General features: G+C 34.3%; 2 protein-coding genes across 3 annotated transcripts; both read left to right on the top strand.

Moving 5' to 3' along the window:
* Window positions 1-2,145: 2,145 nt before the first annotated feature.
* LOC104897567 (uncharacterized) lies at window positions 2,146-7,662 on the top strand. Of its 2 annotated transcripts, none has more exons than XM_019250455.3 (7): window positions 2,146-2,476; window positions 3,602-3,781; window positions 4,556-4,689; window positions 5,359-5,455; window positions 5,839-6,114; window positions 6,481-6,818; window positions 7,167-7,662. In XM_019250455.3, the coding sequence occupies exons 2-7, from the start codon at window positions 3,625-3,627 to the stop codon at window positions 7,383-7,385; spliced, it is 1,221 nt and encodes a 406-aa protein (XP_019106000.1). In that variant the 5' UTR covers window positions 2,146-2,476; window positions 3,602-3,624; the 3' UTR covers window positions 7,386-7,662. The 2 variants fall into 2 exon arrangements, with proteins under 2 accessions (XP_019106000.1, XP_010682776.3); XM_010684474.4 differs by having other exon boundaries at window positions 3,555-3,781.
* Window positions 7,663-12,878: 5,216 nt separating this feature from the next.
* On the top strand, window positions 12,879-15,141 carry LOC104897566 (REF/SRPP-like protein At1g67360). The gene is made up of 3 exons (XM_010684473.4): window positions 12,879-13,038; window positions 13,153-13,401; window positions 14,505-15,141. The coding sequence occupies exons 2-3, from the start codon at window positions 13,153-13,155 to the stop codon at window positions 14,955-14,957; spliced, it is 702 nt and encodes a 233-aa protein (XP_010682775.1). The 5' UTR covers window positions 12,879-13,038; the 3' UTR covers window positions 14,958-15,141.
* The last annotated feature ends 285 nt before the right edge of the window (window positions 15,142-15,426 follow it).

Genomic DNA, 15,426 nt, shown 5'->3' with positions numbered 1-15,426 from the left:
TAATAATTATGATTATCTGATATATATAATGTAGGGTTAAAAGGTAAGATCTTTGAGTTAATAGTTGAGGTTCTTTATTAGTTATTGTTTTTGGGGTAAAGTGAGGGTGTAAATGAGATGAGACAACGCGCGTTCGACTCGGTCAAAACTCGACTCAAGATGTTGGCGAGTCGAGTTGAGTTGAGCAACTCGATACTCGACTTGAAAACTCGTGAGAAACTCGAATAACTAATTATCAACAGCAAAATACCTAAATTCGATATTTTTCTACCTTATGGTTAACAACATGACCCAGTTTGCAAGCTATCCAAAATTTACTCGACGAAAACTCGACTCAACTCGAAATGTAACAAGTTGAGTCGAGCTAGCTCAAACTCAAACTCGGTTCGCATCATTTACACCCCTAGTTTTAAGTGAAAAAATTAGGAAAGACTAACGTGGATTGATTTCCTAGGGTCCACATGCGTGGGTCGCGTTTTGGGCCTCATACAAAATACCTAAATTCGATATTTTTCTACCTTATGGTTAACAACATGACCCAGTTTGCAAGCTATCCAAAATTTACTCGACGAAAACTCGACTCAACTCGAAATGTAACAAGTTGAGTCAAGCTAGCTCAAACTCAAACTCGGTTCGCATCATTTACACCCCTAGTTTTAAGTGAAAAAATTAGGAAAGACTAACGTGGATTGATTTCCTAGGGTCCACATGCGTGGGTCGCGTTTTGGGCCTCATACACTAACCTCGTTTGACAGTTAACTTAAATGCCAGATGGTTTGTCCAAAGACCTACTCTAAAAATATGTAGAGACCCCGATCTTTTGGAATGGAGAAATTGAACTGAATTAAACTACGATTAACTGAAATAAATTGAATTGCAAGAAACTGAAGTGAACTAAACTGAAAATAAATCCAAAAAAACAGGACCATACTCTCATAAAAATCTTTGATCTCATAATTTATACCATAGGAGATAAAATTTGATCTCACAATACAATTTATTTTGAGAGGATTGTTTTTAAATATTGAAAAATTTGTCAAAAAAAAAAACTTTTAAAAGTTTAATTTTGCGAAAAAAACCTTTTAAATCATTTTTTGCAAAAAAAAACACAAACTCAAATTTTCCTGCAAGGTAAAAGTTATTCCCATATTTTGGTGTGTTTTTTGAGATGTATACAGGTAGTGTTAAAGTTAATGGAAATAGGGAGTTAAAGCAAGATAAAAGGGTCAACGCCGAAATAGAAAAACCACACCGGAAGATGGGAATAAATTTCATCTTGCAAGAAAAATTAAATTTATAGTTTTTTTTTACAAAGAATGATTTAAAAATTCTTTTTTCGTAAAATTGAACTTTTAAAAGTTTTTTTTATCCTTAAAATGCTTAATATACACTTTTACCATTTCTAAGTACTTGTAACCACTGATATTTTTATCAATTATCTAGTACTATTAAGTAAAGTGCTGTTGAATTTTAAAATATAAAATCTAAATATATATATATATATATATATATATATATATATATATATATATAAACTATTTAATATGTAAAGATGTTAACCGTTATTAAACTAACTTATTTGCCTCTTGTCGTAGGTCATATCATGGTGTCAAATTGGCTCCAATCCCAACTTATATTTTTACTCATTGAAGCACAAACAAACACACACATTCATTCATTATTTAAAATTACTCACAGTAAAAAATCATGATACCCATATTTTTTACCCAAACTATAAAAAAAATTAACCACATTCTCATGATTCATCTCTCCATTTAGGTCAAAAAGATAAGTCAGATCTGTCTTAATTAGCATGACTTTTACAACAATAATCACAAATTACAAGGACCACTTTAACAATTTTAACAATTTTTGTCTCAAGTTTTATAAAGCGGTCCAATCAATACGACGTCGTAAACTCCACAGTATTCCTACATCAAACGCGCTGACATCTTTCTTTCAACCTCACGCGCACTCTCATTGGTTAGTTCAAATAAAAGTGGACACGTGTCAGATTTTGAATTACACGTCATAAAACTGCAATTATTTATTATGAAACAATTAAATAAAAAAGAAATAAATTCAAGTAAATAATTTATACTTATCTTCGTCTACTTTGTTCTTCATCACATATTTATTTTCTCTCTCCTCTGATTTTCAGACCAGAAAAATACGCCATAAAATTTTCAGAAACTTTCCTTTTTTTTTTTTAATTTCTTTTAAAATTTTCAATTTTTTCCATTTTTCATTTTACCTCTTCTTCTTTCTTCTTTGGAGGGAAAACCAGAAAACTTACAACTCTTCAAAAACAAAAAAAAACCCACTTAAAAAAAAAGAAAATATATTCTCTCTTCTTCATTACTGAAAATAAATTTAGGGTTTTTCTGTAATCTTTCGTTTTCATTCTCTCTCCTCTTTTTCTTACAACAAAATTTGTTGTTCTGGGTTAATTAGAGGAGCTAAAAATCGAGTTCAGGTAATTTTAATTTAGCTCATTTTAGCTCAAATTTGAAGTTTTAACTTTCTAAATTTATCTGGGTCTGAAACTTTTAGGGTTTTTCTGGGGTGCATTGTTAGTGTCATAAACTCAGAGTATTGTTTGTGATAATTTGTTTTTAGGGGTTGAGATTTGTGGGAAATTGATTTGTTTTTTTCTGGGTTTTTAGTAGTTTGGATTGTCAGTTATGGTGATTTAGTTTTTTGTTTTGCATGAATTGGAAGATTTGGTGGTTTGTAAGTTCTTATGTATTTAGTATTGAGCTTGGAAGATTTGGTAGTATGATTTAGGTGGGGTGATTTAGTAGTATGATTTAGGTAGATGTATTTTTTTCTTTTTTAAGTTCTGAGCTTGCAATTTGTTTTTTCTTTGTGTAATTTGCGAAACAAAAATCATAATTGTTGTACTTGGATCTGGTATGCGATTGATTGCTAGTAAATGAGGATCTGAAAATATGTATTGTTTTGAAATTTGGTGCTAAGGGGAAATTTTATGAGTATTTGGTTGTGCTAATGCTCTCAAGTTGTATAGGGTTACTTGCGAATTGGCAAGTGTTTTTTGGGTGGATTTCGAATCTTGATGTACAGTTCTCATGGCTGAATTTGGATTATTTCACCTATAGCCTATGCATTGCTTGTAGTTTGAATGTGTATATATGTGTTGTTCGGATTTGGGTACTCATGTTGGACATGGGTACATGCTCGAGTATCCGACTTGCTTAATTTATGAAAATTTTCCGTAATTTCTGCTCAAAATGGAGTGTCGAAGTATCCTCATTCATGTAGAGTGACACATGTATATGAGGTAAATTAGGTAAGGTAAAGAGTCCGATTGACATAGATATATGTAGTGTTGTTTTAGTGGTTTTTTGGAAGAAGCTTTAATGTTGGAAATGTATCTCATGTCAACTGGGATATTTTTATCCAGGTTGTGTTCATAAACTTGCAACAATTTGAAGCAGTTTATATGTGCAATGTTTACTGTTTCTCTCTCTCTAATTTCTGTATGCTTTTACTGCCTTGATCTATACTCTCAAAAGAGACTTTTGGTTTTGCAGTCAACCTCCGTGATTGGATTTTGACTGAAGTGTGGTTAATGATAAAGTCCAAAGCATTTTGTCTTTGGCAATGCAGACCAAGAAGAGAGTTTCTTCTAGAAGTTCGGCCCGACAGCCTCCCAATACTAGAACACTGAGATCCCAGAAGAAGGTATCTGAAAATGTTCAAGTGGTTGAGAAGAAAGCTGCTGATTTTATTACCTCATCTGCTAGAAAATCAACCTATGGTAAGAGAGCTCCATTTTTGCTAAAGACTTTATGTTATTGCTGACATATTGAATTGCAACAGTTTTCTTTGCATGTCCTATAGTTGCTTGCTTGGAAAATTTGGAATATGTTCTTAAAATCAGCAAATTGACTTCATTTGACACACACAGAAAGTATGATATGTGGCTTATGAGTTTGTAATATGTTGATGTGGAAATTATCGATGGAGTTTTTCTGACTACGTGTTACGATTTTCAATTTTATTTCTAAATGTCCCTATAAAAGACTTTCAATGGTTAGGATTCCCTGCTAGAATACTTGCTTTTGGCGGGCCAATATCAAGGAGATTTTCATAAAGTAGTCGAGTCGGATACTAGGACATATGCTTGTGTTTGATTACTGTACGCAAGTCCGAGTAACATATGCTCAATCCTCATAGGTGAGGATACTCATTTCAGGTTGTGGATAAGTATCTGATGCCAGTATGATAGGTAAACCTATGATTTTCGAGTTGCAAAGTACAGTTTAGCTGCTTCTTCACTTCTTTACTTGACCTTTTTGGGGTTTTATAATAGATTGATCTATTTTAGGATGTTAGTGAGAGATCTTCAAACAGGTTTAAGTATATTTGTATTTCTATGCAGTCTATGAAATTTGGTAACAATTATTATAGGTTTTACACTCCAATAACTGAAGTTTTGTGTCTATGCAATATGCTTTTGAGTTTTGACTATAGCTGTAAAACACCTCTCCTTGTAATTCAGTTCATGCATCTAATCATCTGGCATTTTTAGCTTCAGGTAGGGCTGTAGCTAAGAGAGATGATGACTCTGCCACCGTAAGCTTGACCTCTCATTTGTTGCAAGATGATACTTCCAATGTATCGTTGGGTTCTGATGAAGTTTATAATGCCTCTACAGTCCTTAAGGTAATTGCTGTTGCTTTTCTAATGCATGGCTGTAATTGTTGCATATATCGTCCCTCTCCACCTTTCTTTCTGCATGGCGGCTGGGGATGGGGTGTTCTAGTGAATTGTACTAGCTGTAAAAAAGCTTTTTCTGTATCTTCTTAATGTGTGTACAATTACACATCTTGCCTGTTCTTTGTCATGGGATTAGACCTCGTCAGAACTTTCCATAGGATTGAGGAGTAGAACATACACAGATTGCTGGAACAAGTGGGTGGAGAATGGAGATGAGCCTTGTTTCATTATGTCATATCATGTTCTCATAAGGTTTTTGCATGTGGTAAGTACGTTTTCTTTGGGGGGGGGGGGGATGATGCTCCATTGCTCGTATAACTGCAACTTTCTGTTTACGTAGCCTTTTTCTGAAAAAGCAAAGCCTTGCTGGAGCAGAAGACGATATTTGGTCTTATATCTGGCGAAAGTCATAAATTTATGCTTCTGTAATACAAAGAGAAACGATATAGTTGTAGCTCATTGCTATTCTGTTTCTTTTTAGGAGGCTGTCTCTAGAATAAGCTAATGTCTACAAAATTGCTAGTCTACTTCTACATGATTCTCTTGTTCTGTAAAGCATAAAGGTATATTTGTTCTTTCCTCTGACTTCAATGCTGTCTATATGACATCTCATAGGAACGTAATGAGGGGACTGCTCATTGTGATTCGGGAACTATTTTTTCACCAACATTTCACTTGTCAAAAGGTGTCGAGGAGGACATTGTAGATGCAGGTGAGTCCTGCGATACACTAAATGGCATAATGTTTATTTTGCAGTCAGTATTAAAACGGTTAGAGAAGCTTCATAATATGCCATTCATTTTTGTTTTTTGAACTTCAAACTTCCTCTTTTCATCTGCCGCATATGCTTGTTTAAGAATAAAGCTCTATGGTACTGACCAACTGTGTTTTGGAGCTTAGTTTTTGATTTTGTTGCGCATGAATAGCATAATATTCTGAAGACACTGTTAGACTAGATTGTAAAAATTTCAAAATTCTTATTAATCTTGCTTATCATAAAAGATTGTAATTATATATTTTTGATTGTCATTTAAATTCTTTGACCAACAAAAATGTCAGAATATATATTTCTGATACATAATTCTAATTATGCAGATACGAAAGAGGTATGCATGTCTTCGGAAGTCTCAGCCATTTATCTTGCTATGAAGAATTCAAAGCTGGAATGCTTAGATGAGTATGAACAAGATTCCGTGATGGTTGATGCATCCGTGGAGGAGGAGGAATATGAGGAATTCGACGATTTTGATCCATACTTCTTTATAAAGAACTTACCTGAATTGTCAACGGTTGTTCCAACATTTCGCCAGATGCTGCTACCTAAACAAACTCGGAGATGTCCCTCAACCACTCTTGTCTTAGATCTAGATGGTATGCATAGCATGAGTAACAGTGTTGATAAAGTCCATCTACATTGCATCCTGTGGTTGCAACACTTTGATTCTCATGTTTGCTAATGCACAAATCTGACCATTAATTATTTTGACTATCTACTAGTACAAATTAAAAGGAACTTGCTAGTTCAAAAATACATATTGAAATTAAACAAAAAAACTTCTTACAAGACTACATTCGTGTTTATATATTTGTAAAAAAGTTCCGGTTAAGGTGAGTGTAAAGGTCAAGGTGTTGCAACTAGAAGAGAGAAAAGGGGTAGTATACTAAACTTTATTGCACCAAAGCCGCTTAGCATTATCATTAACTTGACTTAAAAGCAAACCTCTTTTTCAATGGCAGAGACCTTAGTCCACTCCAGTCTTGAATATTGTGATGATGCAGACTTCACATTTACTGTGAACTTTAACGAGAGGGATCATACAGTATACGTCCGATGTCGGCCCCACCTTCAAGATTTTATGGAAAGGGTCGCCAGCCTGTTTGAGATAATTATTTTTACCGCCAGCCAAAGTATTTATGCTGAACAGCTTCTCAACGTCTTGGATCCAAAGAGGAGGGTATTTCGTCATCGTGTATATCGTGAATCATGCGTTTATGTGGATGGAAACTACTTAAAAGATCTGTCTGTTCTTGGCCGTGATTTATCACGAGTTATCATAATCGACAACTCCCCACAGGTATTTGTTCTAAATCAGCTTCACTTGTTTTTTGATTTTTGGTCTGATGTAGCTCGCAGTGAGTTTCATCATAGAATACAGCTATATCATGGTCTAATTGTCCCAAATATTTTATGAGAATTTGATTGAATAATTTGGAAGTTTCTGAGTTTCTCAAAAAAGTGATCTGAATTAAACTTGATAGTTGATAGTCAATTCAAATGTGTTCGAATCTTTAGATATGGACGTAATAATGTATTAAATCTTGTTCTGGAGCTAGTTATGCCATCTTAACTTATAAAATGCAGCATCTTTCAAGCAACCTGTTAATAGGTGTCTGAATTTCTAAGGCAAAGTTGTTCTCTGCAGGCATTTGGTTTCCAAGTGGACAACGGAATCCCCATTGAGAGTTGGTTTGATGACCGTTCAGATCAAGAATTGTTGCAGTTACTTCCTTTTCTCGAGAGCTTAGCCGGGGTTGAAGATGTCCGCCCATTCATTGCGGGGAAATTCAATCTGAGAGAGAGAATAGCTGCAGCTGTTTATCCATCATCAAACTCAAATAGAGGGGATCCTTTCGAGAGGTAAGCCAGCCTGTTAATTTCACTGGTCTGCTTTAGCTGTAAGAGCAATACTTAAGTATGTCTACTGTAATCAAGTGACTGACAGAAAGCTTACCTGAGTGTCAAACTTGTAATCTCCTGTTAAACATTTGTAATTTTCCAATTTTTCATCTGAGCTATGTTTTCGGTTGCAGTCAGATGATATAGGTTCTATGAAACTTCACTTGCTATGAACTCTCTTAACATGAGTTGTGGTCCTTGTATTTTCTTTGACAAGTTAATAAATCTTAATCCTTCTATTATGAGAATTGTCAATTATGACATTGAAAACTCTATTTGGCTAAATTTTAGCGGAGATAGGACTATACGAGTGTTTGGAATCCTGAAGTTACGAAAAGTCGGCCTCTAGAATTGTAAAACTTAGCCAAGTAGTAGTACTCTTTTGATAGAGATATTAGATATGAACACTGAACAGTGGCTTTATAAGAAAAAGCTTATGCCAAAAGGTGGAGATTTGCATTTCCAAGTTTCCATTTCAGATTTTCTCTCTATGTATTCAGGACCATAAAATGGCAATTATGGCCTGACAAGATGGGCCTCGGGCTACTTTCCCCAAAGTTTTGGCCCTTGAGGTGGTTCAGGTGGTAGTGGGCCCTCTGGGCTCATTTGATCTAATGGGGTGGAGGTGGGTTATGTTGGGCCGTTGGGGTGTAAACCCAGCTGGGCCAAGGCCTGAGATAGGCAGCAAGTTTGGTGCCCAATCTTTACTAGTATTATAATGAAGAGGAGGGCATAAAATTTGGTTGGTTTGAGCACAAATACCCTCTTCTTTGGATACCACTTTGTTTCTTTTTACTTGCAACGGTTTGACTTTTATACTATTTACAACCTCTACTTAATCTTTTGTGATTTACTGTTAAGGAAAAACATATTCATGTCATCATGTGGGATCTTGTTAGATTTGTTTTAGTATATATTTTTCAAAAATCTGATTTTTATAATTTTTAATTATCGATAGTTAAAGATATGGATGGTTTAAGTTATACATTGACAAGTGTGAAAGTCAATGGTTGCAAGTAAAAAGAAACACAAGAAGTACAATATTAGGCTTATATGCACGCGATGCCTGAAAAAGTAAAGTTGCATAATTTTATTTGTAGCAGGTAACTAATAGAAGGGAGAAGAGGAAGAAGATTATAAAAGAGATAAATCAGGAAGAAGTTGATTTTTGGAAAGAACTATTGTTTAACTCTATGGTCATTTTGTTTCTATGATTTTTATTTGTAAAAATCGCTACTCCCTCAGTTTTTTTAGATGTAACATTGGAGTTTTCACATTTGGCGAGATACAATTTTGACCAAAAATATCTCTAATTGTATAAAAGTAAAAATATAAATATATATATTTAAAAAGTGTATACCGTGACAAATCAAATAAGATCACACATGACTATGTTTTTTTTATGTATAGATAACAATTAATGGAAGTGTATTGAATGAATAGTGTCCACAGTCAATATGTTACATTTTAAAAAAATGGAGTATATTTTTTTAGAGTTAAAAGAATTGTTGTTCAACTCTAGTCAATTTGTTTCTTTAAATTATTAATTTTTGGCGCCTTCCTCCTCTAAAAGACTTCTCTTTGGAAAAAAATTATCTCCTCCTATACCTAAATAAATAAAAATTGCAAGAGATGAATTTCATCTTCAATGGGGCGATGATTTTGACCATACATGAACCTGTATCAGACATGAGTTGCTTGATTTTTTGTTACCCGAAAATATACCAATTTGTGCAATATTAATAAAACCATCAGCACTATTTCGTACAATACACAATAAACCATGCATAACATGTTTCGTTCATTTTGCACGAAACATTATAAACTGTTTCATAACAACGCATAACATGTTTCGTTCAATTTGCACGAAACATTATAAACTGTTTCATGTAACTTGAACGAATTTAGGAACGGAGGAAATATACACTATTATCTTCTTCTTATTATTATTATCAAAACTGCAAGTAATTAATGTGTCAAAGCTTGATCTCGAATATTGTACATACATATACCTTATATTAAATTCTTAATTCTCAGTGCTTGGAAAGATTAGAGAGGTTTTACATGGGCTTGAACAGTTAAGAACTTTTAGGCAAATGCAGTCCATACTCCACAGAGTTGGTATCAAATTCAACAACCCAACCCAATTCATTAAAGAAATGGGCATTGGAAGGCGTAAAAAGAAGATATTTTTGGGGAAATTTCTAGTCTCCATTGTCCACCACACAACAAAGCCGGCAATGGAAAATGACATTATTGTCCGCGACCTTGTATTGGCATCTTATTGTCACACAGGGCCGTTCCTGATAATTTTTGAGCCTTAGGCGGACCTAAAAATAAAGGCCCCTATATGAGTCGATCCTAATATTTTATAGGTCATATAATTAAAACCTTCGTACCCAAAACTATAATCTATATTTTGTTAATGATACCAATAAAAAATAAGCACATAATATTATTAAAAATTGCACAAATTTCACAAAATATTCAAAAAGTATATCAATTTTTATTTAACTGGTCATAGTTAATTTCTTTTTTTGGGCCCCACACGGTCGTGGGCCCTTGGCGGTGGCACTCCTTGCCTACCCTCAGAACCGGCCCTGTTGTCACAATCCAAAATAAATTTCAATAAGGGTAGTAAAGTAATTTCATAAATTTGAGTATCAAAGTAAATACTAAGTAGTAAATGTTTTATTGCACATATATTAAGGAAAAAGAAGAGAGTAAGATTTGACCTAATTATTCATATTTTTTGCATGTGGGATAGGTAAAGTAAAGGATAAAATAATCAAATTGTCCCAAAACCTTTAACAAGAATGAAAGCAATAAAAAAAAACACCTATATATGAAAATTATTGCAACTATAAAAATAGAGGAAGTATAAGTTAGTACTGAATCATTGTAAAGTTGGCACTAAAATAGCCATTCTAGTACCAATTTAACTGTATTTTGATATCAACTTATATATTACTTTGATATCTTTTAAAATCTATGAATTTACTAATATAATTATCGATGGAGAAAGGCAAGCAAATAGCTCAAAACGTGCTTTTAGATAAGTGAATGCTTTTCGAATCACTTATAATAATATGGGATATAGAAGTTTGTAGGATCGGAAATAATGTAAAGTTAATTTGATTGACAAAAATATAGGAACACTTTATAAGAAGTTTTGTAGTAAAGAAAATTGCTCATGTAGAGTCAATTAGATAAGTGAATGCATTTTCTCAAAAATAGAAAAAACGCAAGTAAAATTTATCGTAATTAATTAAATATGTTAATTTTTTTTGAGGGAAAACGAAATAGTTATTTAAAATTTCAAAGAAGTGAAACCAATATGTAAAAAGAATTTAAAAAATAGTCCTTCGTTCAGTTTACACTTTTTATCAAACCATCATGTACCTACACTAAGTCTGTAAAAACTTTAAAATAAGTTTAATCATTGATCGATGACTAGGCGTTTCTTTTATCTTAGCTACGAATCAACTAACGTCGAGTTATTTTTTCAAGAAATAGTCCAACCACATCACATGAGAACGTGGATATGCAGACAGATTTTAGTCACAAGTTTTGAGTACTATCACTACAAGACTTTACCAAATAATCTATATGTCATCCTAATTATTTCAGCTAACATGTTACTTAATAATAAGTAACTATATGACAATTTGTTTTTTTTTTTCCAAAGGAAATCCCACAAGGGGAACTACATATCGTTCATAGAATTGTCCAATTCCAATAAAGAGCCATGACATTGTTAAGATCTCATATAAGCCTTTATGTCATTGGCCCGTAAATGGATTAATAGAAGGAATTAAATAACCAAACTTTCCTACTAATAACCCAAGGTAATAAGCAATGAACTAGCTCGTGATCAACTTTATTGTATTCCTACGGACAAAATTCTAAGACACACACGATCTAATATACGACTGGCATGAACAATGTCATCATCAATAAAATGGAAATGCCAGTTACTCCGATTCCTCCTCGCTCTTATGAAGAAATTACTCTAACAAGGTGAACACAATCACTTTTTACAACACGTGGACATAGCAATTAATGAATCCCAACTAACGATCCTCCACCTTCCATGTTGCAACCAACGCCTTGCCATCCATCCCCATAATCACCACTCTTGTCTGACGACGCACCCAACCCTTGTACACTTAGCTTCCCCGTCTATATTGAGCTCAAACAAAGGCGTCCCTAGGTGGTGTCCAACATTGTTGAGCAACTAACCCCCAAGACGCCCCATCTTTAACTCCACAAGGAGCTTCACCATGAGTTTATGAACGTAGGCCATTGTTTGCTCGCGATCACATACCACCCCTTCAATTAATCACCTATATTTTACATTTCAAATGATCGAACAGATCGTCATCAACTCATCAAAAGCCATGCTCCATACAAGGGAGTTGCTCGACACTCGCCAGTGCCAAGTCCCCAAAGGTACGATACACCCACACCACTACTTCGCCTACCCTACTTGAATCCTAGATAGGACAATTTCAGTTGAGAATTTCTACCTTTTTGCTCTACATCAGTAAATAAAAGCTACTTCCTTCAGATTTTATTACTTTACCCATTTTTTTGGGACACATTTGTCGAGACATTAATGTAAGCCTTAATATATCTAATTATCAATAAGCAAAAATCACAAAAGTTGATATTTGAATAATACACATTGAGACTAGAGATGGCAATATGGGTCCTGGACTCGACCCAAACTCGCAGGACCCAACTCATTTTCAAGGGTTTGGGTCCAGAAATTTTAAACCCAATGGATCCGGATCCCAGATAGCATGGGTCGTGTCGGGTTCGGGTTTACATATGTTAGACCCAGATCCGGCCCGCATGCCCATTTACATATTAGAAAAAAAAATTATCTACACTCTAAGGTTTTATGAGTTGTGATTTTGTGAGCTCGTTAGTGTTGTAACTCCACCTAAAACTTGGAAGTTGTAATATTTTAAGATTTTATGCGTGAATTTTATTTAGATAATGCTTTAACCATGGATGCAAGACTTATAAATATTAGGGCGGAAATTTTTAATTACATATATTCAAAAATGTGATGGAAACTTAAAATTAAGAAAGACCTAGCTAGGACCCGTGGACCCGCCAGACCCAACAAATTTGGGTCTGAAATATCTAGACTCAACGTATCTGGGCGGGTCTTAGTCTGTAAAAGATTCTCCATTGCCATCCCTAATTGAGACAGATTTAACAAGATCTCACATAACTATTTTTTTTGAGTACAAATTACAAGAAATGATCGAAGTCATATATGTAAATAGTGTTAAAAGTCAAAATGAGTAAATTAATAAAAAACGGGATGGATTATATTTTATACTTTTTGGATCAAACACATGAAGACCCAAATTGGATCCGGGTACGAATCAGTATTAAAGATTCCTTCTACTTCCTTATTCAATCACCATCAAGATCCATTCTCCACCACTCGATCATAGATATCTCTACACTCTTCTTTTCACTGTATAATTATAAATACCCCCAAAAGATTCCCCATCTTATTCATCTTCTTTTTTCATTACTTTCCCTTCAACTACAATCTCCAACTTCAAGAACCTTCTACTCATTTCGATATCTTCAAGGTACAATCTTTTTCTATCATTTTTCTTCATTTCTTCTCATTTCAATTAATACTGACTTTTGGGTTTTCTGGGTTTTTGTTAATTTTTGTTTTTGTGAATTTATTTTCATAATAGATGGAGAACAATGATGAAACCAAGAAAAATAACCAACAACAACAATTAAAGCACCTGGGTTTTGTTAGAGCTGCTGCAATTAACACAATCATGTGTTTATCAAATCTGTATGATTATGCTAAGCAGAATTCTGGGCCTTTGAGATCAGCTGTAGGAACTGTTGAAGGTGCTGTTACTACTGTGGTGAACCCTGTTTTCAATAAATTCAAACATGTCCCTGATCATATGCTTGTTTTTCTTGATCAAAAGGTATAATTTTTTCTTCTATTTTTGCATCAATTTTTAATCCCTTTATAATGTTTTGTTGTTTTTGAGTTTTTGGGTTGATTGATTGTTATGTTAAGTTGATCTTTATACAAGTGTTAGTTAATTATATACCTCTCAATGAAAAAAGTTGTTCTTCATATGTTTTGACTATCAAAAATGTTTTGTTCATATGACATTGATGATTGATTTTTTTACAACTCTATGCTTGTAAAAATATTGAGCTTAATTTTGGTAGAAGTGTTTTGACTATCTAAATTGCTAAATTTTGTATTGATTTTTGATGGAAAAGCACTTTTGGGGTTTTGAAGCTAGATTGCAATGAATTAGAACAATTTGATTAGCAAATATTGCAGGCTTTTAGGAAGTAAAATTCATTAATGTTGTTTCTTAAATTCTTTTATTTGATCTTGTTTTCCTTATGGAAACATATTGGTCCGCATATGAAATTTTCCATGTGTTTCTTTTAGACTCATTGGCCCAACTTATCCAAGGAAGGTGAAAAGAACCTTGATTTTCATTCTCTCGCCGAGTCATTTGTAGCTTTGGTATGGACCATGGAATTGTAAACTATGGACTATGATACTCGTACTCTTTATTTTACCTCAAATGCTACGGGAGATCCTCGACACCCCGACATGAGTGTGGACACTTCATTTTGTGCTGAAGTCGTTAATTTTTTCATATAATAGTCGAGTTAGACCCTTGGGGTTGGACACTATCCGTGTCCAGTACTAGTATCCTAATCTGAGTAACATAGACTAGGGATGATAAACTAAGATGCAAATTTATCCAAAACCTGAAGCTTGTGCTGGCTTTCCTTCAACTTCTATGCTTCATTCTTCAAAGGTGGACCTAAATCCTCTCTTTATTGTTCTATCCTTTTTGGTTGCCTTTGTTGCTTGTTTTATTGATTTGTTTTGTTGATTTGTTGATTTGTTGTCTCCTTATATAAGTTGCAACATTGTTTAGAATTCATGATCTTAAGATTTGGAAGCTTGCTAGACATATATGGAATACAATTAATGTTAAAATGTGCAATTATTTCCTGTCATAAGTAGAATTGGAACTTAACCTTGTATGTACAGGTTGATGTGGCTAGTGCCAAATTCAGTGAGCACGCTCCTCCGTTAGCCAAGCAGGTAGTGACCCAAGTCCACATTGTGATTGATCATACAACCCAAATAGCCAAAGAGGTTGTGCACCAAGTTCAAGTTGGTGGTCCACTAGCAGCAGCCCAATATGCCGCCAACGAAACAAAGGAGTTGGTTCTTAACCAGTCAGTCAAAGTTTGGTCAAAACTTGACGATTTCCCAGTCTTCCACATGGTGGCCGAGATGACAATTCCTACAGCCACACATTGGTCCGAGAAGTACAACAATGTGATCACAAACATCCGAGGACAAGGGTACACAATTTTCAGCTATGTTCCATTGGTACCAATAGATGAAATTTCGACTGCATTTAAGCAGTCAAAGGGTGCCGAGGGCAAGGGCAATGTTGGACATTCAGCGGCTGGTCAAGAGGCGATCTCACAGTGAGATATATGTAGATCTAATTCTGATGTTTTGTGTTTGGTTTAGCTTGATTTAGAATATGTAATGTTAGTTGTGAATCTGTCGAAACTTGAATGTGTGCAGATGTTTGAAGTCTTGGGAAGGTTGTTGTGTACTAATGTGCTATGAAGATTAGATATGATTCTATATATGTGAAATCTTGCGCTGATTATGTCTTCGTAGTTCATATGCAGACATGCAGTTCCAATCGGTGATTGAAAATGTCATTTAAGACCTGACCTCGAATAGGGTCATTGTAAGAGATGATGGGTTGTGGGTTTTGGATCGATATTCTAAGAGACAAGGGTCTGCTGCCTTTTCACTACCACTAGTTGATACTTTCTCTGTTTTTTAGTTGTATCATTTGCTTTTTTCATAGTGTTAGAAACTTTACTAATCAACTTAGAGAGAGGGGTGTTACGAGCCGAATCGAGACGAGCTCGGGGTTGCTTGG

This window comes from Beta vulgaris, chromosome 6 (assembly GCF_026745355.1).
Source record: "Beta vulgaris subsp. vulgaris cultivar EL10 chromosome 6, EL10.2, whole genome shotgun sequence".
In the NCBI taxonomy this organism is placed as follows: domain Eukaryota; kingdom Viridiplantae; phylum Streptophyta; class Magnoliopsida; order Caryophyllales; family Amaranthaceae; genus Beta; species Beta vulgaris.
Note: the sequence above shows the minus strand (reverse complement) of the source record. Positions and strands in the feature narration are given on the sequence as shown.